This window comes from Myotis daubentonii, chromosome 2, assembly GCF_963259705.1.
Source record: "Myotis daubentonii chromosome 2, mMyoDau2.1, whole genome shotgun sequence".
Taxonomy (NCBI): domain Eukaryota; kingdom Metazoa; phylum Chordata; class Mammalia; order Chiroptera; family Vespertilionidae; genus Myotis; species Myotis daubentonii.
Window position 1 is genome coordinate 96,912,644 of NC_081841.1, and position 25,905 is coordinate 96,938,548.

At 47.6% G+C, this 25,905-nt stretch overlaps 1 protein-coding gene across 5 annotated transcripts in view; it reads left to right on the forward strand.

Annotated features, from left to right (window-relative positions):
* The first annotated feature begins 530 nt into the window (after positions 1-530).
* The window catches only part of IQSEC3 (IQ motif and Sec7 domain ArfGEF 3), a 102,701-nt gene continuing 77,326 nt past the window's right edge, over positions 531-25,905 (forward strand). For 4 of the 5 annotated variants that reach the window (XR_009451285.1, XM_059683900.1, XM_059683901.1 and 1 more), the window contains exon 1: positions 531-1,190. Coding sequence is in view for 3 of the 5 variants with exons in the window: in XM_059683900.1 (XP_059539883.1) it covers positions 637-1,190 (554 nt within the window). In the remaining 2 variants the exon portion in view is untranslated. The remainder of the gene's footprint in view (positions 1,191-25,905) is intronic. The other variant, XM_059683903.1, reaches the window with a different exon arrangement.

The window sequence follows — 25,905 nt, forward strand, 5'->3', positions numbered from 1 at the left end:
CCAGGAATTCCCCAGCAGAACAGGTTGTTGAATACAAAAGAGGCAAGCGTGGCCTCTCTTCCGAAGGTCTATAAGATGACCCACTGCCTCTGGGATGGCTGGACATAGGGAAAAGAATTCGTGACTCTTCAGAGTACCCATGATTCCTCTTTTTAAATATCTCTCTCTCTCTCCTTTTGCCACCTTCCCTTTTCCTCATTCTCCCAGCCTCTCTCTCTCTTTTTCCCCTTTTTCCTTATCTGCCTCTCTTCTCCTACCCATTCCACTGCACTTTCCCGGCACCTCTACTTCTGCCTCTCCCGCTTTCCCTTTCTCTCCAGATTTACTTTATCCATCTCAGTTCTCCTTCATTTATCCTGCGTCTCTACCCACTCTCTCCCTTGCCTCCCTCCTCTGCTGTCAGCCCTGCAGGAAGCCAAGACTCCTCACGACGCCTGGAGGTGGGAGGGTGAGTGGGTGGGCCCCGGTGCAGCGGTCCCGCCCCTCGGTGCGTGTGTGAATGTGTGGTAGTGACGCGGCCAGGAGGCGGGGAGGGCGGCTGGGACGGCGGAGAGGGAAGCGAGCGGATCGCTGCGCGCCCTCCCGCTCCCTGCCGCCTGCCGAGGCGAAGGCAGGGCGCAGGCGGCGGCGGGCGGCATGGAGAGCCTGCTGGAGAATCCGGTGCGTGCCGTGCTCTATCTTAAGGAGCTCACGGCCATCGTGCAGAACCAGCAGAGCCTCATCCACACCCAGCGCCAGCGTATTGATGAGCTGGAGCGGCGTCTGGATGAGCTAAGCGCCGAGAACCGCAGCCTGTGGGAACACCAGCAGCTGCTGCAAGCTCAGCCTCCGCCCGGGCTCGTTCCTCCGTCCCCAGCCCCGCTGCCCGCTATCCCAGTCACCGCCGCCACCGCCACTGCTGTCGCCCAGGAACAGCTCCAGAACCACGGACAGCTCCCGCCCACCTCGCCACAGACTGTACCGGAGCAGCCACCGGTTCAGCACCACGGACAGTTCCTGGTGCATCCCTCACCGGGCCACAGCAGCAGGGCGCAAGCACCCCAGTCGCCCCACCAGCAGACAGGGGCGCCAGGGGCCGTCGCCAACAAGGAGAAGGAGCGTCCCCCGAGTTGTTGCGCTGCCGCTGGAACCCTCCTTCAGCACAAATCCCCCGCTGCTCTCGGCAAGGGCGTCCTGAGCAGGAGACCTGAGTGAGTGGGGAAGAGGGTTTGCGGACAGTTGAGGTGGGAGAAAGGGAAGCAAATGGGTATGAGGAAGAGCCAAGGGGGAAATGGGTGCACTTAAGAATCTGAAGGACTAAGGTAACGTGAAGTGAAGGGGCGAGAAGATGCCTGAGGGTAGAAGTGTGTCAAGGAGATTTGGGGAAAAGGAGGAAATGATATCAGTGTTTGAGAGGGTTTGGGGGTTGTTGGAGAAAAGGGGAATATCCAAACCATCATTGGGGGCAAAGAAGAAAGAAATTTGGTTTAAGTTATTGGGGATGTTGAAAACTAGCAGTTCTTAACGGGGACAAGATTGAGAGAAAGTTGGGGTGAAGATTAAACTGAAGAAAAGAGAACAGTTGGAGAATGTATTTAAGTTGGAAAAATCTTAGAAGAGAGTTTGAGTGGTAAAATTATTTCAATGAGTAGTAAGATATGAAAAAGATGGAGGCTTGGCAAACAGGCATGTTAAGGGCTTTAAAAAGGCTAGGGTCCAGGAAGAGTAGACTTGGGTCTGAGGGAATTCAGGAGGCAGAGGATAAAGCAGGAATGATGTAAAAAGTCCGGGGCGGGGGGGGGGGTGCTGTAGATAGAAGATGAGCTGGCTCTTTAATTGATGCAGTGGGAATCAAAGCCAGGAGTGGCTCATTTGGGGAATCTTACGCTGCTCTGACCTGAGTGACTGCCTTTCTTATGAATCCCCACAGAACTAAAGGGGTGCAAGGTAACAACCCACCAAGCTAATGGAAGACTGAGTTATAGTATGAGGACTCAGTCTGGTTATAGCTTTCCCTCTGACTCAAAGAGGATTTCTGTGCAGGGTGGTTGGCAGTCGTACAAAGGGAACAATGATGAGAGAGACAGTTGCCAAAAGGAGTTGGTATTTCAGTGTAATTCCTGTTTAAATCTCTCTGTTAGGTCTAGTGACTGCCAATCTTCTTTCCCTTTGGATTTTTGGTGATAACTGAAATCTCATGTTGAGTTGTGAGAGAAATAGTAACCCCCCACGAGGGACTCTAGGACCTTGAGCTCTTTCTTCACACACAATATCCATAAACTAGGAATATGGAAAGAAGAGATGAAAGGGGACTGGAATATTCTCCCCTGAGTATTGGGAAAGCTGTGATCATGTCAGTTTCCTTTCTCTGATTAGAGGTGATGGGATAACTGCATGGAGGAACAGCTCTGGGGAAATCAGCACCTGGTCAGCACCTGATCCTGACAATGATGACGCTAACAGAATTGATTAGGGGAAAGAGGGAAAAGAGCCAAGAATCTCATCTTCATCCAGTCTTGCTGTGCTTTAGATCTGGGGATACTTGTGAAGATTTTTATATATTTCTTAAAAACCCATGTTCTCCTCACATCTACTGTAGGTTAGAGAAGTTGGGTCAGGACATGTTAGCTCACAGGGTAGATTTGACCAAAACCATGAGACTTAAGGGGGAAAGGTCTAGGCCAGTGATGGCGAACCTTTTGAGCTCGGCGTGTCAGCATTTTGAAAAACCCTAACTTAATTCTGGTGCCGTGTCACATATAGAAATTTTTTGATATTTGCAACCATAGTAAAACAAAGACTTATATTTTTGATATTTATTTTATATATTTAAATGCCATTTAACAAAAAAAATCAACCAAAAAAATGAGTTCGCGTGTCACCTCTGACACGCATGTCATAGGTTTGCCATCCCTGGTCTAGGACCATCTGAGTTGGCTGACCTAAAGCATTTGATTTGAACCCCCAAGAAGATGGTTTTCTTAGCTCCCTCAGTGGTCCGATTGCCCACCCTTCGGTTTCATTGTTTTCTTTCCTTATCTAGCATAAAAAGCAGAAAGTCAGTTTTCCCTCATGCTCATAGCTAGTTAAAAGGCCCATGATACTATGTGGCTTTCCCCCCAAATAGGGAGATAAAAACTATTTCAGTCCCCTTTCCTGAGGGCAGCCATGATTCCTTTCCTCTTGTTCTTTATTGTCTCCTTCTCTTCCACTGCACCCCACATTGTTTGCATCCCTTCAGGATACTATGTGGGCCAGAGAGGTTGAGAAAAGATACTTTTTCTTGAATAATAACTTAGCTGTGGCCCCCACAGTGGCTTAGAGGGCCCTAACTCTCCTGCCCAGGTGCTCTTGCTGGGAATTCAGGGGTTTAGGAATCATCTGGATTCCATCCAGCCTCATATGGCAAAACTGGAGAGGAAACATCGTTTTCCCTTCTCCCTTGTCCTGCTTCTGCTTCCCAGGAAAGCAGAACAAAAATAAGAAATAATTAGAGTGGTGGAAGAGAGTAGAGATTGTTGGAAATATCTCATGTAGGAAGTTGTGCCAGGCACTAAAAGGTTGATATCACTGGTAGCTCCTTCATTTATCCAGATCCTCCAGCTTTTTCTCCTGCTCCCCAAGTCTGAACACCAAGAGACTTAGAGAGCTTGGGTATGGACATGCATGGCTCACCTCCTTCCCAAGGCACTCTCTCTTCCATAGATGTGAAATGTTGGCTTGCCGGATGCCTTTGGACCACTCATTTCTCCCCACTGTTTTGCTTCAACCCAAATTTTCCCCACAGGACTTCAGGAAGGGATTATCTTTGTTGACTAGATCTTTGGCCTCAGCCTGCTCTCTACCCATGACATCCTCCTTGTATGTCCGTCCTCCTCTCCATGCGTCTCAATGGTGCAGAGCTAGATGCAGCCAGCAGGCAGGGAGATATCTCCATGGATAGAGTTAGGGGAGGAGAAGAGCAGAGCCAGCAGCTCTCTCCCCGTATTTCTCCTAGGGAACTCCCTGCTGAATCAGTTCTCTACTGGGGGTGCTGAAGTAGAGGAAGAGATGACAGAGGGGGGGTGTCTTTGGATTGTAATTTTGCTGAACTCTTTTCTAGTTTCATACTTTCCCTTCCCTGGCCTCATTATAGTGAAAATGAGGCCCTGGTGAGGTTGCTGAAGGGTAGGTGAGGGTTATGAGGGGCCAAGCACTGTGTTAGATGTGTTATCTCATCATACAGTTGTCGCTTATCCACGGAACTCCTCTTCCTGCCCAAATCCAGGAGAAGCAGGAGCCCTAGGGAAGCTGGGACTGGGAAATAATGGATTGTTTAATTGTCATCAGATCTGCATTAATATGCAGCTTGGCCTCGCTCCTTCTTTCAGCTGAGGGAGATAAAATAATGGTGGCCTTGGAAATTAGGCCAAGGAAGTGACATTATGGAGATAAGTGATTGCAGAGACATCATGGAAGAAGAGACTTCAGGGGTTAAAATTCTTTCTTTGCATGTTTCCTGGCTCTTGCTACGCTTCAGCCCCCACTGCTTTTGCCTCTTAATGAAAGCAGCAATCTTAGCTTCCTCCTCTTTATTTTTTCAATCAAGGCTCACTACATCTACAGAATTGATTATGCTCTTCCTGGCTGAAGCCAGAACCTCAGCCTGACCTGGCAAAGTCTCCTCCTTGCCATGGAAGCATATGGCCCTACTTGAAGCTACTGGCTTCAGTATGACCACAGTTTGCTCTCTGTTTGAGCACAGGTTTGCCCAGCCATCCAGCTATGCATTTAGAGCACCTGGACCCCAGGGCTTGCCAACATACCCAAGCCCATGGGCAGAGGATTTTTGGAGGCTAGGTAAGAACCTTGCATTATAATTCAAATTTAGCTCCTACCCCAAACTCCCCACCACCAAGTGGCCATGAAGTCTGAATGGCTCAGTAGCGCCTGTCCTTTTCCTTTTCCTTCCTCCTTAGTCTTTTTTCTATACACTTCTTCCTCACTATCCACCCTTTCTCTTCTTTTCTTCTTTCTTGTCCCTTTCTTGCTGCCCCTCACACACTTTCTCTCTCCCATATTTTCTTCTTTCTATATTTTGCTTCTATTTAAGCTGCATAGGGAAGTCTCCCCCTCTCCACTCCCATCCTCTCAGCATAAAATAAATATTGGGTCATCTTTTGAGTTATTATACTGACTGGAGGCTGGAGGCTGGAGGCTGGTTAGATCATTGGAAGTGCTTTTTACCCTGTTATCAAAGGTGCTGGTTGGAGTAGGTGTCTCTGTTTGGAGGTGCAACTCATGACCGACCCATCCTGAGAGCTATTAAAAGAGTATGCAGGTCTGTCAGTCAGTCAACTCTATTGTATCAATTGTCCAGTTAATTCAAAACCCTGCATTCTGTGCTGTGGAAAGAGGAAATAAGCAAACAGTTGTGGTTCAACATGCAGGAGACACATATCTGGAAACATCCAAACAAGTGTAAGCAGATTGCAGCTGCCTAGAGCTACCCTCTATCAGAACAGAATGGTGAAAGGGGTGAGCATACAAATCACATTCAGAGTCCAGAAAGAAGGGTTGGACTCAAGGGTTTGTGTCAGGAACAGTAAGAGTCAAGGCTAGCTGGATGGAGGACAGGGCCCAGAAGAGTCAGTGCATGGAATCACTACTGCATCTGCATATATCCTGTCTTCTGATGATATAGTTCCCTAATCCCCTTATCCCCTCCCTCCAGGCAAAACCCTATCCATAGGGTAAGGAAAGCCCTGGGACTTTGGGTCCTTGTCTATCACATGACAGAAGGCCTGGTTGCTGAGGCCAATGCTCACCAACCTGCCTATGCCCCTTCTCTTCCTCTGTCTGCTGCAAGGAGAGGACTTGTAGCTGGTTAGCTGGAAAATGGGGCCAGAACGAAGGCTCACTGAGAGGAGGGAGTGTGTGGCTTTTTGCTCACCTGGAAGCTGACATGGAGTGGGCATTTGTAAAGATTTTCTGTCCCCCTCCTTTCCAATGGCCCAGACTGCTACGCTTCCTTCCCATTCAGCCAAAAAGAACACAATTCAAGAGAAACAAGTCATCCTGCCTTCTGGGAAATGCTGATGGCCTTTTTCCTCCTCACCAGCCCCCTTTGCTTTGCTCTACCCCTACTCTTTCCTTCCTTACTCCTGAGCCCTTCCCAGACCCACATAGTCAACACCGTGGGGCTTCACAGTGGCAGCCTGGAGCATTTTCCCGTTGGCCCAAAAGCAAGCAAGAGGAGCAGCAGTTGGTGCTGCTGATTCAGCAAATATCTGTGCAGCCTGAGTTTCAAAGGTCACTCATGAAAAAAGGTAGAAGGGGTCAGGTCTGGGTGGAGAACCAATGAAAGGGAGGGTGATATGAAAAGGAAGAGGGGAGCTGGGACAAATAGCTCCGCTCATGATCTGGAAAGAGATTCGGATCCTGAATTTAAATCCTATGTAAAGATTTTCAGACAGACTGGCTTTGTTGGGAAACTTAAATATTTTTCATGGGGGCCCAAACATACCCTCAGTGACCTGGACACAGGGCAGCAGCAGCTTAGTATGGGGTTTCTTAGTAAGAGTTTCTGGGGACTCTGATGGCACCTCACAGGTCCCCAGACACAAGGCCATCTGGCAGCTTTCCAAGGCTTTGGGCACTGCAGCTCCTTCCTCCTCTGCAGGTTCCCACAGGGGCTGCAAAGGGCTTCTGGTTTCAACAGAGGGAGAGGTAGTCATCTCCATTTCATGCAATGAGGAAATCACAACCAAACGAAAAAGGATCAGGAGTGAGGAAGAAATTAGATTTTTCAGGCTGAAAGGAAAACCAGAGAATCACAGAATTGTCAAGATCTAGGGCAGTGGTCGGCAAACTGCGGCTCACGAGCCACATGCGGCTCTTTGGCCCCTTGAGTGTGGCTCTTCCTAAGCCTTAGGAGCACCCTAATTAAGTTAATAACAAGGTACCTACCTATATAGTTTAAGTTTAAAAAATTTGGCTCTCAAAAGAAATTTCAATCGTTGTACTGTTGATATTTGGCTCTATTGACTAATGAGTTTCCGATCACAGATCTAGGGGATGAAGAACATGAGTTTTGGAATCAGGCAAAGCTAAGTATGAATCCTTCTCTTCTACTACCAGCGCGAGACCCTACATTCATTACTTACCTTCTTTGAGCCTCTGTTTCCTCATTTATAAAATGAGAAGTAGTATGTGCTTTGAAGGGTTGTTGTAAAGTTTAAAAGTTAAATAGTATCAGTTGCTTAGTATTGTTCTGGGCACATAGTAAGTGCTCAATACATTGCAGTATTTCTAGAGATAGAGAACCCAGAGCCCAGGACTCATCCACAGTCAGACCATAGTTACAGACTGGGATCCAGGCAGGATTCCCTCCCTTCTTACAGGCCAGCTATCCCATCTGCCCTTTCCCCATCTGCCCTTCTACCTCTGGACAATGTGCACCCAAGCGATTCTAGATATATGAATGTACAGCTTACACTCAAATGCAGCCAGGCAGGCCAAATCCACCATCCATTAGTGATCTTTGTTGAAGGCTCACAATTTGATAGCTGAGAAATGTTTCCTTAAGCCCAACTTAAATCTCATCTGTTGTATTTGGGGATTTGTACTTAAGGTCATTGAAAGGATCTGAGTTATCACCCAATGCCCTATGGTAAAAAGGATGATCACCCATTTTCTAAATGTAGAAACTACAGTCTCATCAATATACAGACTTAAGAAGGACAGAAGGGAGGGTGGGAACAATGGGGCCTGAACCAGGAGACTGCCTCCCACCTGAAATGAATGAAAACTAAATCCACTCCTTCAAATTCTTCCAGCCCGGAGATGGAAGGGTAGACCTGATCTTTTCAGGACTCTGAGGTCAGAAAGCTGAAAAGAATAGCAGGATGAACTGAGGAAAGGAGAGGACTGGTGTGTTGTTGTGGGTTTTTTTGGCGGTGGATGGGGGAAGTAGAGGTTAGGGGAGGATTCTGCTTTATCTGGTCAAGCATAGAACGTAAAAGAGTTTCTTCTCGAGAAAGACTTTCTTAGATGAAATACCTCCTAGGAAAAACAAAACAACTGGAAAAGTAGAGATGGTGGGCTTCTAAAATTCTCTCCCAGGGTGGTTGTGGCTGTGAGGCCACCATAGGCAAAGGCTGCTGCTGCTGGTGTGTGTGTGTGTGTGTGTGTGTGTGTGTGTGTGTGTGTGTGTGTGTGCTGTTTTGCTGTTGCTCTTTGTTTGGAATATCCCATCTGGGAGGGTTATGTAACACTGCAAGACTGGTGTATGCACTGAATGGTGCCTCTTGTCTTCAGCAAGTGGGCAGGCTACTGTGGACAGAGAGCACGCAGGCCTGTCCAACTCCCTGCCCACTTTCTGTACTGGCATCAGGCCATTCCCTCTAAGCCATAGCTACAGGGGATGGAGGGCTTTAGGAAATGGAATAGGGTTCCTCAGCCCCTCTGAGGAGTCAGGTGAATGTCAGAGCTAGAAAGGTCCTATTAAAGGTCATTTGATCCAAACTTCTCGGCCCAAGATACAAGTGACTGGTGCTTCCAAACTAGTTAGTGGCAGAACTCTTCATCAGATATTCCACAATTAGGGATTCCTTGGTACTTCAAGGTTATCCCCTTGTTAAAATGTAAACTATCCGAGGACAGGAGAAAAACAACACATTTAGCTATATCAGCCTTTTACACTTCAGCATGAAAGAGTGTATTTGAGCCATGTCTGAGAACAGGTTTGATAAGGGCGGAGGTTGCCATGGTTGACTAAGGGCCAGGTCAAGAGGCTCATAAGGAGTTGAAGGGCCCATGAAGGGGGCTGTCCAGAACTTACATGATCTTTATCACTGCTATATTTTGCATGGAGTTGGAACTGCCTTGCCTGGACCTGGCAAGCATAGGGGAGGGAACTGGGCACTCCCTCATTGGCTTGTCTTGGAAAAGTAATTATCTGAGCCATAGAAAGGATACTGTTCCAATGAGCTTCATGTGTAAAGTCATAAGGCAGGAATTTAAGGAGCACCTGGTGCTTGGTAACCTCTTTTGATTCTCTCTAGCATCTTAAAATAATATTTTGGAAGGAAAAATTTCACACAACTCTATTGGGGTTAGCTATGGAGCAGGAAGATGTGGGCAGGAAGGGCTAGCAGATAGTAGAGGCTGGTATTGCATAGGCCTGAAGAGAATGGGGGATGAAAGGCTAAGTCAACATCTAGGAGGTATTTGATAAACACTGCTTGAATGAATAAACTCTTAGTGTGTAGGGCTCAGGCAAGCTCATAGGTGGTTGAGTGGAGGGAGAGAGGTCAGCTGGAGGGAGGCCCCACTGGGCAAATAAGTTGTGCTTAGGCCCAAATAGCAGTTTCTGCAGCTGAGCCTGTGTGAAAACCTGGACCTGAGGCTCAGCTCTTAAGGATGTTTGGGGAGTGATGGGGACATGTGTGCTCCTCCCAGCTAACAACTCCATCCATGTGAGCCCTCCTCTCTTTCTGTGTCTGCTGCTGACAAGTCCAGTCCTCAGCCTGGGAAGCTGCATTATTAAGCATGACAAAGCACTTGAGCGTTTCATCTCAGACACACACACACACACACGGCCTCCTCAGCAGGTTGAACTAGAAGTGTGTAATGGGTCTATGATAATGGGAGGGAAAGGAAGCTTAAATTGTGGCCATGCCTCTAGGTAGAAAGAGGCAGAGAGTGAGCTGGATACTGGGATCACCCTTTGGCCTGGGAACGCAGCAAAAACCAACACCCAGGCTCTATCGAGGACTTTCCTTCCTATTTCTGCATCAGGCAGCATCAGGTCTGTTCAGGGAAATGTTAGGGCACTGATGGGGTGCTGAGGGGTAAGCGGGGGTGTGTATGGTATGGATGTGTGTGTGGGACTGAGTGGATACAGCTGCGCATGGGTGAGTGTATTACTGACTTGGGCTGGGGGAGACTGATGTCACCCACACCATGCAGAAGATGTGTGGGCCTCACAGCAAAGCTCAACAGAGGTCTTCTTCCTGCCTCCCCATGCCACCCTGGTCTGTCTCCCTGTCAGGACTCGCAGTTCCTTCTTCTTTCTCTGCATGGCTTGTTTCATCTCTCTTGGCCGGCCAGTTCCTTCTGGGTCTTTTCCTCTACAAAATGGGGTGAGTCTACAGTGCCTGGCTCTAGGCTTTCTCTGTCTCAAGGGAGCCTGGGGATCAGGGGGTTTGCAGTCTCTGGAGGCTGTAAGCTCCTGGGAAAAAGGCTATCTGGAGGGTGGAGGGGTGCAGGGGGGGCGTCTGGGGCTCTCTATTGAGCTATTATATTTGGAAGCTCATTAAGCCGGCAGCAGGGAGATGCCGGAGATGCAGGGAAGGCTGCAGTGTGGGGTTTCCCTGCACCTGATTTGGCCTAGCTGTGGCCTTGGCCTTGCACCACATGACCTCTCAGGGATCTGGATAAGTCAGGTCAAACCGCTGTCTCCCTGCCTACAATGAGGAATGCACCCCACATACCAGGCAGAGAGGCAAGGTAAGTCTATAACTTCTTGATAAATGATTTGAATCGACCACGCTATTTATTCAACCCATCAACTCAACACAATGATTATTTAAAAACAGCAACAGCAACAGAAACTCTACAAAGTAGTTGGGAACCCCTTGCTTGCATCCAGTTTCAGTGATTTCTGTGCACAGTCTGGGCTTTACAAACAGATGCCCAGAATGCTTCCAAAGTGGCTATTTGCCATCTTTGACATTCTTAGAGCTACTTAACTCATAAGATCCCACCAGGGAAGGCCATAGGGAATTCCACGGACAGATAAGGGGGACACTTTCCTTCCAAGCCGCTGGTCTCCACCGAGAAGCCAGGACTCCTGAGTTCCGTGCCCACCTTCACAGAAGCCAAGTGTAAGTTTGGAGCAACCCCCTCCCTTTCTAGAGTCTAGGGCCAAGCCTAGGCCAATAGGAACAATCACTTTTTGCCCCTCTCTCCACTCAGCTGACCAAGTCTGTGGCAAAGCAGAGCTCTTTAGAGGTTGCTGCAGCACGAAGGGCCCAGCCTAGATGTGAAAAGTGATTTCCAAATGAGAAGAGCCTTAGGAAGGGAGCTCAGGATGGGGGACCAAGAGAGAATGAATTCACTCGTCCTTTCAGGAGAGAGAGAGAGAGAGAGAGAGAGAGAGAGAGAGAGAGAGAGAGAGAGAGAGAGAGAGAGAGAGAGAGAGAGGAAACAGACACCTGCGGGCTCTAAGTATGGCGGCCTTGCAGGTCTGCAAGGATGACGTGAATTCTGCAGGGCCTTCCAGCTCTACATACCCCAGGAATTTCCACTGGGCTCCTTCAGGTCATTACTGCTGAAAATCCGGGAGCAGCTGGAAGGTAGAGATTAGGTCCAACCCCCTCCCCACCTGGGGTCCCCTCTCCCGCCTCCGCCCGCAATCTCGCTCCGAAAGCCTGGGGAAGCCCTTCCTCCTCCGTTTCCCGGGGGGCTTCTCGGTGGGAGGGAACGCGGAGTCAGGCTTGCTGCTGCGTGGGCGGCCGGAGCTGCTGACACGCAGAATGGAATCTCCCAGCCCACGCACTCCGCCAGCCCCGCGCGGCGGGCCCACGCCCCCACCGGGTGAGGCGGTGCTGAGTCACACACAGGGAAGCGCAGCCCTGGCGCCGTCCCCGCCCCGCGCCGCCCCGCGCCACACCTGGGAGCGCAGGCTCTGGCGGCCCGCGGCGTGCGCGGGGGCCGAGGAGAGGGAGGGGCGCGGCGCCCCCGCCGGCTTCCCGAGTCCTCGGTGCTCCCCTGGGTTCCCCTCCCACCCACGCTACCCCGGCCCCAGCGCAGGGCGGTCTCCCGACTGTGGCTGTTTCCCTGGGTCTCTCTCCGCCCCAGCGCCCTCGCCGGCTCAGCCGGCGCGCACGCCTCCCGCCCACGGCGTCTGGGAGCACCCCCTGCGCCGCCGCCGCCGCCGCCCCCGTCTGCGTCACCGCCCAGCCCTGCTGCTCCTGCCGCCGCTGCGCCTGGGATCCCGGCGGCCTCCGGCTTCAGATCACGACCCACTCACCCTCCACTCAGGCTGCTCCCCAGGGGTGCGGGCCCTCCGGGCTGACGTGCGCTCCTCTCCCCGCCTCCATAGGCCCAGCCCAGGCTGCTGTGAGTGGATTCCTTTTGAAGAAGGTGGGAGACCAGTCGGCTAAGAAGGTCAGGGACCAGGATGGTGTCACCGAGGTCCAACTTCTCAGTATCCACCTTCCATAACCGTCCTTGTTCCCAAGACACCTTCGCAAGAAAAGCCCAGCTCTTAGTACCCCCATATTTATATTTTAATTTAATGGATCACATAATCTTAGAATTCTAAGCCAACCTGTGATGAAGCATAATAGCTCAGAGTGTGACACTGAGTTTGAATCCTGACTCCGTCATGTATTTACTGTGTGATCTTGATCAGCGGCAGCCTTGGTTTTCTTATCTGTAAAATGGGGACACAATTAGCACTAACCTGGTAGGATTGCTGTGAAAATTGAGAGGTAATGCCAGCAAATCACCAAGTAAGCCAAGCACACAGTAAGGACTCCAAGTAGAGTAGTTGCTATTATTTTGGGATCCTTCTGGCAAGAACTGGCCAGAAAGTGCTTTTGAAGGTAGAGCACACTTCTTTCCGTTCTGTGTCTTCCAGGGGACTCAGAACAAACTCCTCTTTTCCTCTTTGGCAGCCCCTCACGTATTTGAAGAGAGTCATACCTCCTTCCCTGGCCTTTCTGTCCACTGTCTCCCCAACCCCAGCCTTTTTTTCTTTAAGGGGAACACACCTACGCCTACCGCGTCCTGCTGCAGTGGTTTGTGGGTTGCTGTGCCTTCTTATCACTGCTCTCCTACACAGGAGCCAGAAGGGAGCCGTTCCGTCCAGGGGGTATGGCCAGACCACCCCTTAACCTCCTGCCTCAACCAGGCAAGTTCTGACCCAGCCTGGCTTTGAATGGTGATTGGTGCCTAGGAACTCACTGGCTTTCTCAGCCTCACGCCAAGAAGGGACCGGTCAGCTAAAGCCCTTGGGCTCCTTCTGCTTGAAGGACTCTGTTCTCTGACTCCAGGCCCCTATAGTTTTGCAGGTGGCTTGCATTTTAACATCAAAAAAAGGTGGAACTGTTTACAAGGACCTATTGGTTTTTATTTTGTCAATCTGGTTGTGTTCTTTTTAAAATTTATTTCACTCTTTTCAAGTAGGTAATATATTGACATACTACAAAATTTACAAAATTCCAGAGTTTACAATGAAAAGTGTCTTCCCACCCATTTCCAACCCACTCACCCCCACTGTCACCCCACCAGCAACCAATGTTAGCAATTTCTCATGTATCTTTTCAGGGAATTGTATATACATTTAAGTGTGTATGTGCATGTACACATGCATGTATGTTCTTTTACACAAATGGTAGTATATTTTACACTGTACCTCACCTTGCTTCCCCCCCAATAATCTGTCTTTATTGTTGAGAGTATTACAGATGTTCCCCTTTTCCCTTCCATTGCCCCCTTCCACCCAGTTCCCACCCCACCACTTCACCACCCTGCTGTCTGTGTCCATAGGTAAGATTTTTGGTTAATCTCTTCCCGCTCCCACTCCACCTTCCCTCTGAGATTCATCAGTCTGTTCTATGCTTCCATGCCTCTGATGATATTTTATTCATCAGTTTATTTTGTTCATTAGATTTCTTGTTCATTAATTTTGATGTTTAGATTCAATTGTTGATAGATATATATTTGTTGCCATTTTATTCATATTTTTTAATCTCGTCTTCTTCCTCTTCCTCTTCTTAAAGAATACCCTTCAACATTTTATGTAATACTGGTTTGGTGGTGATGAACTACTTTGTTTTTTTCTTATTTGTGAAGCTCTTTGTCCTTTATCTGACCCTCAATTCTAAATGAGAGCTTTGTTGGATAGAGTAATCTTGGTTGTAGGTCCTTACTATTCATCACTTTGAATATTTCTTGCCACTCACGTCTGGCCTGCCAAGTTTCTGTAGAGAAATCAGCTGACAGTGATGTGGGTGCTGCCTTGAAGGTAACTATTTTTCTCTTGCTGCTTTTAAGATTCTGTTTTTGTCTTTAACCCTTGCATTTTAATTATGATGTGTCTTGGTGTGGGCCTCTTTGGGTTCCTCTTGTTTGGGACTCTCTGTGCTTCATGGACTTGTAAGTCTATTTCTTTCACCAGGTAGGGGAAGTTTTCTGTCATTTTTTCAAATAGGTTTTCAGTATCTTGCTTTCTCTTCTTTCCTTCTGGCAATCCCATGATGCAAATATTGGTATGCTTGAAGTTGTCCCAGAGGCTTCTTACACTGTCTTCACATTTTTTAATTATTTTTTCTTTTTGCTCTTCTGATTGGGTATTTTTTGCTTCCTCATATTTCAAATCATTGATTTGATTCTCTGAATCCTCTACTCTACTGTTGAATCCTTGTAAATTATTCTTTATTTCAGTTTCTGTTTGATTAATTTCTGACTGATCCTTTTTCATGTCTTTGACATTCTCACTAAGAACCTTGAAAGTCTCATAAAGATCCTTGAATAACCTTATAACCATGGTTTTGAACTCTGTATCCAGTAGTTTGCTTGCTTCCATTTCTTTTATTGGTAACATGTTTCTTTGTCTCTGCATTTTGGCTGCTTACCTGTGTTTGTTTCTATGTATTTAGGTAGAGCTGCTATGTCTCCTGGAATTGGTAGAGTAGCCTTGTGTGTAGTAGGTGTCCGGTAGGGCCCAGTGGCTCAGCCTCCCCAGTCACCTGAGTTGGTCACTCTAGGTGTGTCCCTGTGTGGGCTTTGTGCACAATCTTGTGGTTGAGCCACCATCTTCAGTATAAAAATAACTGCTTCATTCTTTTTAATAGCTGCAAAGTATTTAATTGTATAGCTGTGAATCTAGGTTTGTTCTTCTTGTCTGCTGAGAGTTTGGAAAGCTTGCCTCTGTGTGATCATTTGGGGTGGGTTTTCTGAGGGTCCAGGGGTGGGAGTGGGCAGATATTATCAAGGGGCTCCATCTGAACTTGGCCCTGCAACTGCAGACTTGCTACTTTAGTGTCCTACAGGTAAACTATGGTAGAAATAAAATTCATGGAGTGTGCTTCCCAGCCTGAAAACTTTTCAACACTTTTTTAGCTTGGCTCACTTTTGTTCCCTGGGGTTGGGGGAGCTGCCAGGGTGTTAAAATCTGGTTCAAAACAAGCTGAAGGGGAGTCCCCAAAACCCATCTCTTCAGGAAGTTTTCCTGAACTGATTTGAGAAATAAACGGAGGTTCTCGTAGCCTCTTCCACTACTTACCACCCCAAGCTGAGCATACTCCAGTCCTTTCTAAGAATGAAATTAATTTTTTATTCCTGTGACTTAAAAGTGCTTGTTTTCTTCTCTAGGTAAGTTTATGTTCATAGCATCTATATCTTTTCTTTCACTTAACAAATATTGATTGATTGTCTTCTGTGTACCAGTTACTATTTCAGGCACTGGGTACAGCAGTGAACCCCAAATCCCCAAATCCCTGCGTGAAGCTTACAGACAAAAAATAGGCGAGATTAATAATAAACACATATAGTACATCTGATGCTCAAGAGAAAAATAGAGTGGGGCGTGGGAATCAAGGGATTTGCAATTTCAAACAGGGTACTCTGGGAAGGCCTCACTGAGAAGATAGTGCCGGAGCAAAGACCTGGAGAAGGGAGTTATCTGCAATGGGAGGTACTTTCCGGGTAGAGACCACAGCCAGCACGTAGGCCTAGCACAGGAACCTGTCTGGTTGGTCCAGTAAAATAGCAGAGGACGTGCAGGGAGAGTAGTCTGAGGCCAAATCAGAACCATCAATGGGATGTAGGGGAGGGTTGGTGAGGACAGGGATGCAGCAAAGCTTATAGAGATTCTCAGCTGGGATTTCCAAATTTACCAGGCAGTGTTTGGAAATGTGTGGGGATATTTTAGTTATCACAGTGGCTGGCAGGGTTAAGGGGGAGGGCCTAGGTACTTTCATGATAGTATCTTTGCCATAGTCATCTTTGCTAGCATTTTTGCTGCAAACATTTTTGCCACATAACTAATTGACTGAAAGGCAATTTTGCTGTAAAAAAATATAAAATAACTGTTGGACATTTTTTTTTTGTTTTTTTGTTGGGATGAGGTTTGAGATTGGTCAGGTTGGTTTCATTTTTCCATTGAGGAAATGGTGGAGAAAGTAGTTACATATAGTGGTGTTTTAAAATAGTTAACATTGCCCAGCTGGAATGGCTCAGTGGTTGAGCGTCGACCCATGAACCAAGAGGTCACTGGTTTGATTCCTGGTCAGGGCACATGCCCAGGTTGTGGGCTCAATCCCAAGTAGGGGGTGTGCAGAAGGCAGCCGATCAATGATGTTCTCTCTCATCGATGTTTCTATCTCTCTATCTCCCTCACTCTCTCTCTAAATAATCAATAAAAACATTTAAATAAATAGGCAGCATTGCCCTAGCTCAGTGGTCGGCAAACTCATTAGTCAACAGAGCCAAATATCAACAGTACTTCTTCAAAATAGACTCGCCCAGGCTGAAAACCGACTTCTGCACATGGGCCACGAAGTTTCAATCACACTGTACATGTGCCCGCACGTGGTATTTTGTGGAAGAGCCACATTCAAGGGGCCAAAAAACCGCATGTGGCTCGCGAGCTGCAGTTTGCTGACCATGGCCCTAGCTGGGTTGGCTCAGCAGTTAGAGTGTTGGCCTGTAGACTGAAGGGTCGTGGGTTTAATTCTGGTCAAGGGCATGTACCTCAGTGGCAGGCTTGATCCCTGGCCCTGGTTGAGGCACATGTGGGAGGCAACCAGTCAATGTCTCTCTCTCTCTCTCTCTCTCTCTCTCTCTCTCTCTCTCTCTCTCTCTCTCATCGATGTTTCTCTCTCTCTGTCTCTTCTCCTCTCTTCCATTCTCTCTAAAATAATAATAATAAAATAGTTAGCATTTCTTCCACATGAAGATTTTTGCCCCAAGAGTTCATTGGTTTCTTATTTTGAAACACACTATACTGGGAGGAGAAAGAGAGGCACTGAGGGGCCTCTTTTAGGGTACAGAGTTGAATCCACCTTTCCTGTAGAATGAAAACAAACGCTTAGATACAATCCACAATATAAAATCAATTATTTGCACAGTATTATCATGAATCTATACACATTTTAAATGTATTCAAATATTCTGTATTTCACAATAAAGTCTTTTTCATTTTGTTACTCATTTTTAATGTCCCTCTATTTGTTGTGAATTTATCTTTTTTTTTTACAGCAAAATTGCCTCACAGCCAATTAGTTATGGGGTGAAAATGTTTGTGGTAAATATGTTTGTGGCATAGATGCTACAGCAAAATAATACCGGGCACATGTAGGGAAAGTGGTGCTCTACGGGCATTGAGGGGACAAGGGCTATGTTAGACCTATACTGTCCTATAGACAGGATAGTACCCACATGGAAGAATTTTCCTGCACCAAATAAGTGTTCCTTGTTGAGAAACACTGGTAGGGCCTGGGAGTCTGTTGTGAAGAGTTTGGCTTATAGTTAAGACAAACAAGTGACAATTGGATAGTTTGAGCAGAGAATGCTTAAAGAGAACTTCAGATGCTTGGTTGAGTTTGGGTTGAGAATAGACGGAAGGTGTAAGAAAGCCAGAAGCAGAGAGATTGGGTAAGGGGTTGTTGCAAAGTCCAGGTAAGAGATGGAAGTAGCAGTTGAAGAAACAGTACTTCCTGGGGGATTAATGTGGGGTGGAGAGAAAGAGGAGGAGTTGAGAGTGATTCCAAGAGTTTGGGTCAAAGTTATTAGAAAGATGAGTTGGGGGAGTCTGTGGGAGAGAAAATGAGGGTTGGAGTTTTAGACATGGTAAGTTGGAGATGCCTGTTCAATATTCAGGTGGAGACCACAAAGGGACCAGAGATACAAATTTGGGGTGGCTTTTAAAGCTTTGAGACTGGATGAAACCACCTAGGAGTGAGTTAAGGAGACTGAAGAGGAGCAAGGATGGAACTTTGGAGCACTCCAATGTCAAGAGGTGGGCATAGAAGCCAAGAGGAGGGAGAAAGCTGGGGAGGACCAAGAGGTATTTCAACGAGGAGTGCAGGAACATAGAGTCAAACACTGGAGCAAGGTGAAGAATGAATACTATCCACTGGCTTTAGCAACACTGAGGTAATGGGTGACCCTGAAAAGTTTGTTAATTTCTGCTATGTGCTAGGCATTCATGTACCTTTATTATCTCATTTTATCTACACCCCTATTTCACAGGTGTGGTAACTGAGGCTCAGAGAGGTTAAGATGACCCACCCAAAGTCACACAGCTAAAATGCATCTTCAAGCTTTAGCCTCTTATACCCTGACATAGCTATCCCCACTCTATAGGGGGTCCCCTGTGGTGTCGGAAATGTTTGCCCTAGGCAAGGCCTGATCCAGAACATGGCTCACTCACTGTTCAGAGACCAAAATGGCTGGAGGCACCATGCCCATGTAACTGTTGTTCATGTTGCTGCAGCTCAGAACTTGGCCCTTGGCCCACTCATCTCTGCATGCCATGCAAGACTGGACTGGAGGACTGCCAGAATGCCATCCACATGTAGCCAGAAGATGGATGATTTACAGGTCCTTAAGGGACATGACATCCTTCTATGGCCCACACACTCTGGGGGCTCACATTGGGGATAGAGCATTCTTGGTCTCAGCCTGTGTGTGTGTGAATGTGTGTGTGTACACACACCTTCACATACAGGGTTGTATGCGAAAATATGTACATGTGTATCTACATATCCAAGAGTGTGTGCACACTCATGTGAATGTGTGTGCAAGATTGTGTGTGCATAGGTTTGGGAAGTTTATATTGAGTGTGAGACTTGGATTACAGTCAGCCCTCCATATCTAAGGGTTCTGCATCTGTAGATTCAACCAACCAGGGATCAAAAATTTGCAGGGAAAACAAGTTATGTTGTTGCTGATGTGTATTATGTAGTTAGGCCTACATGTTTGTGTCTGTACTGAACGTGTACAGACTTTTTATTCTTGCCATTATTTCCTAAACAATACAGTATAACAACTATTTACATAACACATTGTATTAAGAATTATAAGTAACCTAGAGATAATTTAAAGTATATGGGAAGGTGTATGCCAGTTATATGCAAACTAGAGTCTCAGTGCACAAAATTTTTGCACGGGAGGGAGTCCCCTCAACCAAGCCTGTACCCTCTCCAATCTGGGACCTCTCAGGGGATGTCTGACTGCCAGTTTAGGTGGGGATTGGGCCTAAACCGGCAGTCGGACATCCCTCTCACAATCCTGGACCGCTGGTTCCTAATCACTCACCTGCCTGCCTGCCTGCCTGGTCACTCCTAACTGCCCCCACCCCTGCCAGCCTGGTCACCCCTTACTGCCCCTCATGCCGGCCTGGTCGCCCCCAACTGTCCCGCCTGCTGGCCTAGGTGCCCCTCACTGCCCCCCCCCGCCAGCCTAATTGCCCCCAACTGCTCCCCCTGCCAGCCTGCTTGCCTCCAACTACACTCCCCCACCCCCCGCTGGCCTGGTTGCCCATAACTGCCACCCCCGCCAGCCTGGTCACCCCCAACTGCCCCCCTGCCAGCCTGGTTGCCCCACGCAGCCTGCTTGTTCAGTCGTTTGGTTGCCCCTCACTAACCCCCCTGCTAGCCTGGTCAAGGGCGTGAGGGTTAATTTGCATATTACCTCTTTGTTATATAGGATACTACATATATATGAGACTTGAGCATCTGCAGATTTTGGTATCTGTGGGGGGTTCTGGAACCAATCTCCTCCAGATACCAAGGGACAAGTATATATTCAGGACTTATGTGCATTTTTATGAGAGCTCTGGATGTGTTCATGAAGTGAGGTGTGCATATTAAGGAGTGTGTATGTGTGTGTACACCAAGAAGCATGTGTATATGTTTATGTGTATTAATATTTGCACATCAAGCAGGTATAAAAAGCATGTTGCATGTTAGCATGTAGCTGGTTTACCAGAAGTAAGAGATATTTCTGCAGGTATGTGAGTTGGGTGGGTACACATGAGCAGGTGGCTAGGAGGTTGGTTGAAGCTGTGATATTGGGGATTGGCTGGATGAGGTTTTATGTTTTTGTTTAACTCCAAGAGTCTGCCTGTGCTATGGAAGGCAAGATCAAGCCTCTTCCATTCACAGCCCAGTGGCCACCTCACATGCAGATGCCTGCTGTGGGCTTGAGTGGCGTAGTGAGAGTAGGTGCTGGGGGCAGCGCACAGCAAGGAAGGGCATGGGCTAAAGTCTCAGCTATGGGTTCTCAGGAGGTCATCAAACCTTGCTCAAGTCAAGTGGAATTAATATTAACATTAATTACTATAATATATAATAATATTACTACCATTTTCCATAAATCAGAACTACTGCACAAATGCAGTCATTATTATTGATCGCAACTTATCTTCACTATTCCTGGAAATGCAATGCATGCTCACGATTGATTAAGGGTGTGGGAGTGATGCCATGTGGGCGCCTCCTCTGGCATCCTGAGGTAGGCCACAGTGTGAAGCAGCCTCTGAGGCTGCATGGGCCAGATGGCCTTGATCTGTCCTCTCAAGCTGGCTTTGCCCAGCAGCCAGGTACCCGCCTGCCAGGTAATAAAGAGATCTCTTGTGAAGGAAGCTGGCAAAGTGCAGCCAAGCTCCAGTCCTGTCATTCACGCTGAGCCACCCCTGCCTGGTGCCGGCACCCTCCTGGCTGCCTACAAAGGTGTTGGACTTTGCACAAATAGGCTTGAGCTAGGCAGCTAAAAGGCTCTGAGGTTGCTGACAGTGCCACCCCCTGGGCAAGAAGGGGAGAGGGCAGCATGCAGTGTGAGGACTGAGGAAGCCTGGCAGCTCTAGGGCTGGGCTGGGGTGGTGAGTGTAGAGAGGAGGAGCTCTGGGCCTCCTGACCCACTCAAGTTACAGGCTCAGTTTCCTGGTCTGAGTTAAGCTTCCCCAAGATGGCCAGGTTGATGCCAACCAAAGCTGTGTGATATTAAGCAAGTCTCTTGGTTTCTCTGAGTTTCTTCATCTGTAAAATGAGGATTAAAATGAGGGAATGTATGGAAAGGGCTTGCACACTGCTTTGCACGTATGATGATGGTGTCTCTGTGGTAACATACTTGGGCTTTTTCCATGCATGTGCCTGTTTCATGCATGTGCATGTTTAATCACCATTTCTCTCCAGAATCCTCAGAAATAAAGACTCATGCATTGAGTTGATAAATGGCATCTACTACCACGAGCCAGGCTACATCTGTACTGGATGTACTTCGACATGCATTGGTCACAGTGCTGGCTCTGAGCTGGAAAGCTCACTCTAGAATAGGGAGGTGCAAATGCATATAGACATTGGCAATATGATGTTTTAGCCTGTGCGTGTTGCAGGGAGGCTGCTGTGTGCTGTGGGAATCCGGAGGTGTGTGCTTCCAGCCTGGGCAAGGGCAGGGGCAGGGGCAGGAGGGGTGGACATGTTATGAGCGAGGGAAGACTTTGCAGGGGAAATGTCTTCGGCCAGGCCCTGAAGAGTGGGCAAAATTGGGAGATTTGGAGATTGAGGCAGCCAGGGATCTCTGACTGAGGCTTCCATCCACTTTAGCCTGTTTCCTAATCATAAAATTCAAATATAGATGGAAGCTGTGCCATCGCACAGCATTGTTGTGAGGCTTTTGAGTACTCACCTCCAGGGCTGAGGGCGAGGGACTCCGGGTCTAGGAGCAGCAGGGGCGGACTAACTGGGCCTGGCACAGTTCTAAGCACTTTAGATAAATCTGCTCATTTAATCCTCAATCACACTTGGAAGTAAATGCTAACAGTACCCTGTTTTACAGGTAAGAAAACTGAGGCTCAGGCAGACCAAGCTGTTAACTAAAACTGGGCTTTAAACACTGGACTTCCTTTAAACACCAGTGCATGTTCCAGATGTTCTATGTTGCCCTGCTATGTACTAAGCATTGTACACTAAGCAAGTATGGATTATCTTGTTGGACCTTCACAGCAACCCTATGAGACTGTTTCTTTTATGACCTCCCCTTTACAGCTGGGGAAACTGAGGCTGAAGAAGGTCAGATAATCTGTCTAAGATTTCAGAGCCATCCCAGTGGCCAAACCTATAACCTGCCAGCTTCCTGTGGAGCTGAGCTACCTCCTATGGTTTGAGAAAGAGCCTGATGAATGTCCTCCTTCCAGTATTTGTTCCTCCCTCACTGCTCCATGATGGAGCACTCCTAGGACCAGAGGACCTCAATGCAATACTGTTCCCCCTGTGTGGCCACTGGAAAACGAGGCCACATCTCTGCAAAGGGGAGTACCTAGGTGTAACTCACAAGTGGTACAAAGATGAAAAGAAGCTGTGTGAGAAAATGCTGTATAAATGGTGAGGTGCTGTAACGGAAGGAAGAGACAGCACTGTGTGCCCACCACTGTGGTGAATGTGATAAGGAATGCAATAGGCCACAAAAGCAAAAATCAACAAGTGGGACTACATCAAACTAAAAAGCTCCTGCACAGCAAAGGAAACCATCAACAAAATGAAAGGGCAACTGATGGAATGGAAGAAAATATTTGCAAATCATATATGTGATAAGGGGTTAATATCCAAAATATATAAAGAACTCAGACAACTCACTAGCAAGAATAAACAATCTGATTTAAAAATGGACATGGTGGTGGTCCATGGGATGGGCCATTGCAGTAACAACCAGCAACCCCATGCTGCCTGCACTCTGCATCACCCAGAGTTTCATGCCAGTTACCTCTTACGACACTCAAAGCAGCGCCGTGAGGTAGTGGACTTCATAGGGAAGGGAATAGGCTCAGAGAGCTCAAGTGACCAGCCCCAAACCGCACAGCTAGATCTCTCTAGAAATTTGAACCCAGGCCTCCTATTTTGCCCACTGCACACCAGAGCCTCTTCTGTGGGGGTAGAATAATGTGGGAGCTGGGACCAGGCCTGGGTTCAATTCCTACCTCAGCCTCTACTTAGCAGTGTGCCTTTGACCGTGTTACTAAATTTCACTACTCATCTGTAAAATGTAACTCTTGTGTTATAGTTGCTGTATGTCAAGTTCCTGGTAGACAGTAAGTGTGCTCAGTAAACCATTGGACAAGCAAGCAATTATGGAGTGTTCATTGTCTTCTGAGCTCTGTGTGGAGACACTAAGGAGGAGAGATGATCCTTTCTGTGGGGAAAGGGTGCCTTGGCGCCTTCTTAAGGAATTGTGAAAAAGGGATGGGGCCCACTGTTTGCAGTTTGAATAGAGCCACTTCCTTTCCCTCAGCCTCAATTTTCTTATCTGTAAAAAGGGAATAATGGCAACATTGATACCTACCTCACAGGGCTAATAGGTGTCAATCAATATCTGATGCAGAGATGTCTCTCCCTGAAGCAGCTTATAGTCTAGATGGGGAGACAGGCCCACAACTATCATCCACTATGAGATGCATAATAAAGCACCCCAACTTAGTGTCTTCCAACCATCCCGGAACTTATACATCAGTAAGTATCTGTTTTGCTTAGAAATCTGCTTGTTAGGGACAGTTCTTTTCTGCCCACGTGGCATCAGTTGGAGAGGCTTGACTAAGGCTGGAAGATTCGTCTTCAGGATCGTCAGCAAATGGCTGGTGAGCTGGTGGTGGTTGTCTGTTCCTTCCACATGGACCTCTCTGTGGACTTGTTTGGGCTCCTCTCAGCGCGGTGGCTGATTTCCTCCTCACCATGAAAACAGGAGGAGCAGGCAGAGCACTTCTCTGGAAGTCAAGGGAGGAGGGTTACAAGAAGGAAGATTTGGCCAATCAATAACTAAGAAAAGTCAAATAGGAACTGACAAATCCCACTGGGTTGGGCAACTAGATCCTTGGGGACCTCCCCAGTGAGAGTTCTGGGGGAAGAACTGTATGCCAGCAAGTTGGCAGGAGATTGAGATGAAAGAAATCCCTGGACACAGACAGCTCTTCCTGAAAGGCTGGTTGAAGAACGAAGGGAAGAGCTGTAGGGAAAAACAGTAGTTTAGGATGAGAGATCTGAGCATATTTATATGCTAAAGAGAAAAGGCCTAGGAGAATGACAGCACTGAAGACAGTAGGGGACAAAGGACGAAGAGCAGGAGAGACTGGATGGGGCTTGGAGAAGAGGGAACACCTCTTCCCTGAGATCAAAGGGACAGAGGCAAGACTGGCAGAAATAAGATATGAATAACAGCTGACATTTATTAAGCATTTACTATGTGCCAAGTTCTATTAAGTGCTTTACATGTTTTAACTCATTTCATCCTCAAAACAATACTGTAAAGTTCTGTTACTAACCCCATTTTACAGACAAGGAAACCAAGGCAGAATTTGTACAGAGGAGTTAGGTAGGAGTACCTAAGGGGTCTTCCTCCAGGCAATGAGAAAGAGAGGGCAAGGCACCACTACCCAAAGGGTGGCCAGCAGCTCCTCCCCTAGAGAAGCTGTGATTGGCTGAGATCTAGGGAGCTGCAGTAGCTGCAGTAGCTGCAGTAGCAGGGCTTTGGGTTAGAAGAATCCTTTCCCAGCTGTTTTGTTGTTGTTGTTGTTGTTTTTAAACAAAAAAACAAAAAACAACAAGGAAACTTTTATCCCCAAGTTAAACCTAAGGGGCATCCCTAGTAGGTAAAACAGACCAAATCAGAGCTGCGTGGGTTGTGGTATAAGGTTCTATGCCCTGCCCTCCCTCTCCACTTTCCTCTAATCTCAGAGTGTCCCCTGGGGCCGCCCCTGGGGTGGTGGGGCTCCTGAGAACACAGGAGAGAAACACTGGGTACCACAAGACCAAAGGCCTTCTCTTCATATGAACATCTGAAGAGCCTGCAGCGTGTTTTCAGGGAAAGGCTCTCTGGAAAGGAGAGGCAGGAACTCTCTCTAGGAGTCTGTAACCTTCTATTCCTTGGGGGCATGGACTAGGTGACCTATAAAACTCTCCCAAAAGAAAGTGAGCAGAGAATGAAAGAAGCAAATCCAGGTGCGTGCGAGGTCCCCACGGAGATTTCAGACTTTGTCAGGACTGAACAATGAACACTGAGCCGGGTTGTCCTCCCAGACCTGGATACCACCAGGATGATATTTTCTGTTACCTTTTGCTCCAGGTTGCTGGAACAGCTGTAATCACCAGCCTTGTTAAGGTCTTTCCAAAACTTTCCGTGGAAGACCGTGCAGTGGCAGATTCTACCAATGAGCAAAGGAAATCTACCCTCACAGATCCCAGGCCTGCCTGGAGGAGGGGGTGGGGACTAGAGAGAAGGACTTCAAGATGACATCCTGGGAGGTCTCTGCTGAGTTCCATGGTGGCAAAGACTAATAATATCAGTTATAGTCATGATAAGATTTTGCATCTATGCAAGGTTGATTATGTTTCTCCCAAAGCAGTTTCACATTCAAAGTCTTACTGAGTCCCCACAGCTCAGTGAAAGAAACCAGGCAGGAATAAGAGCCCCATTTACCAAGACTGACCCAACACTCCTGAGGGCCAGCAGTGGTGGAGTGGGGCGGGGTCCCCATCTCCTCAGCACTGTTACTACTGCACTTCCAGGGCCTGGTCCACATTTTTCCCATTCAACCATCCCAACCCCTGATTTTCTCATTGTCCTAGTTTCTGGCCTCCTGGACTCCTTTGGCTCAGTTATAAGCCATCTGGTCTCTGAAAATCCGATCTAGCAGTTGGAAGGAAGGGAAAATACAGTGTTTTCCCCGGCTGCTTGGAGGGGGGTTAATAATTAGGTGATCTGGGGAGAAATGGGAGGAGGGAAGTTAGGAAAGAGATTATTCTAAAGCCTCCTGGAGTATCAAGAATTGAGAAGGGGAAGAAAAAGATTTTTGTCTTTTAAAAATGTCAGTTATATTAAGATACAATCCTATCTAATAAAGAGGGAATATTCAAATTGACTGTCACACCATCACAAAATGGC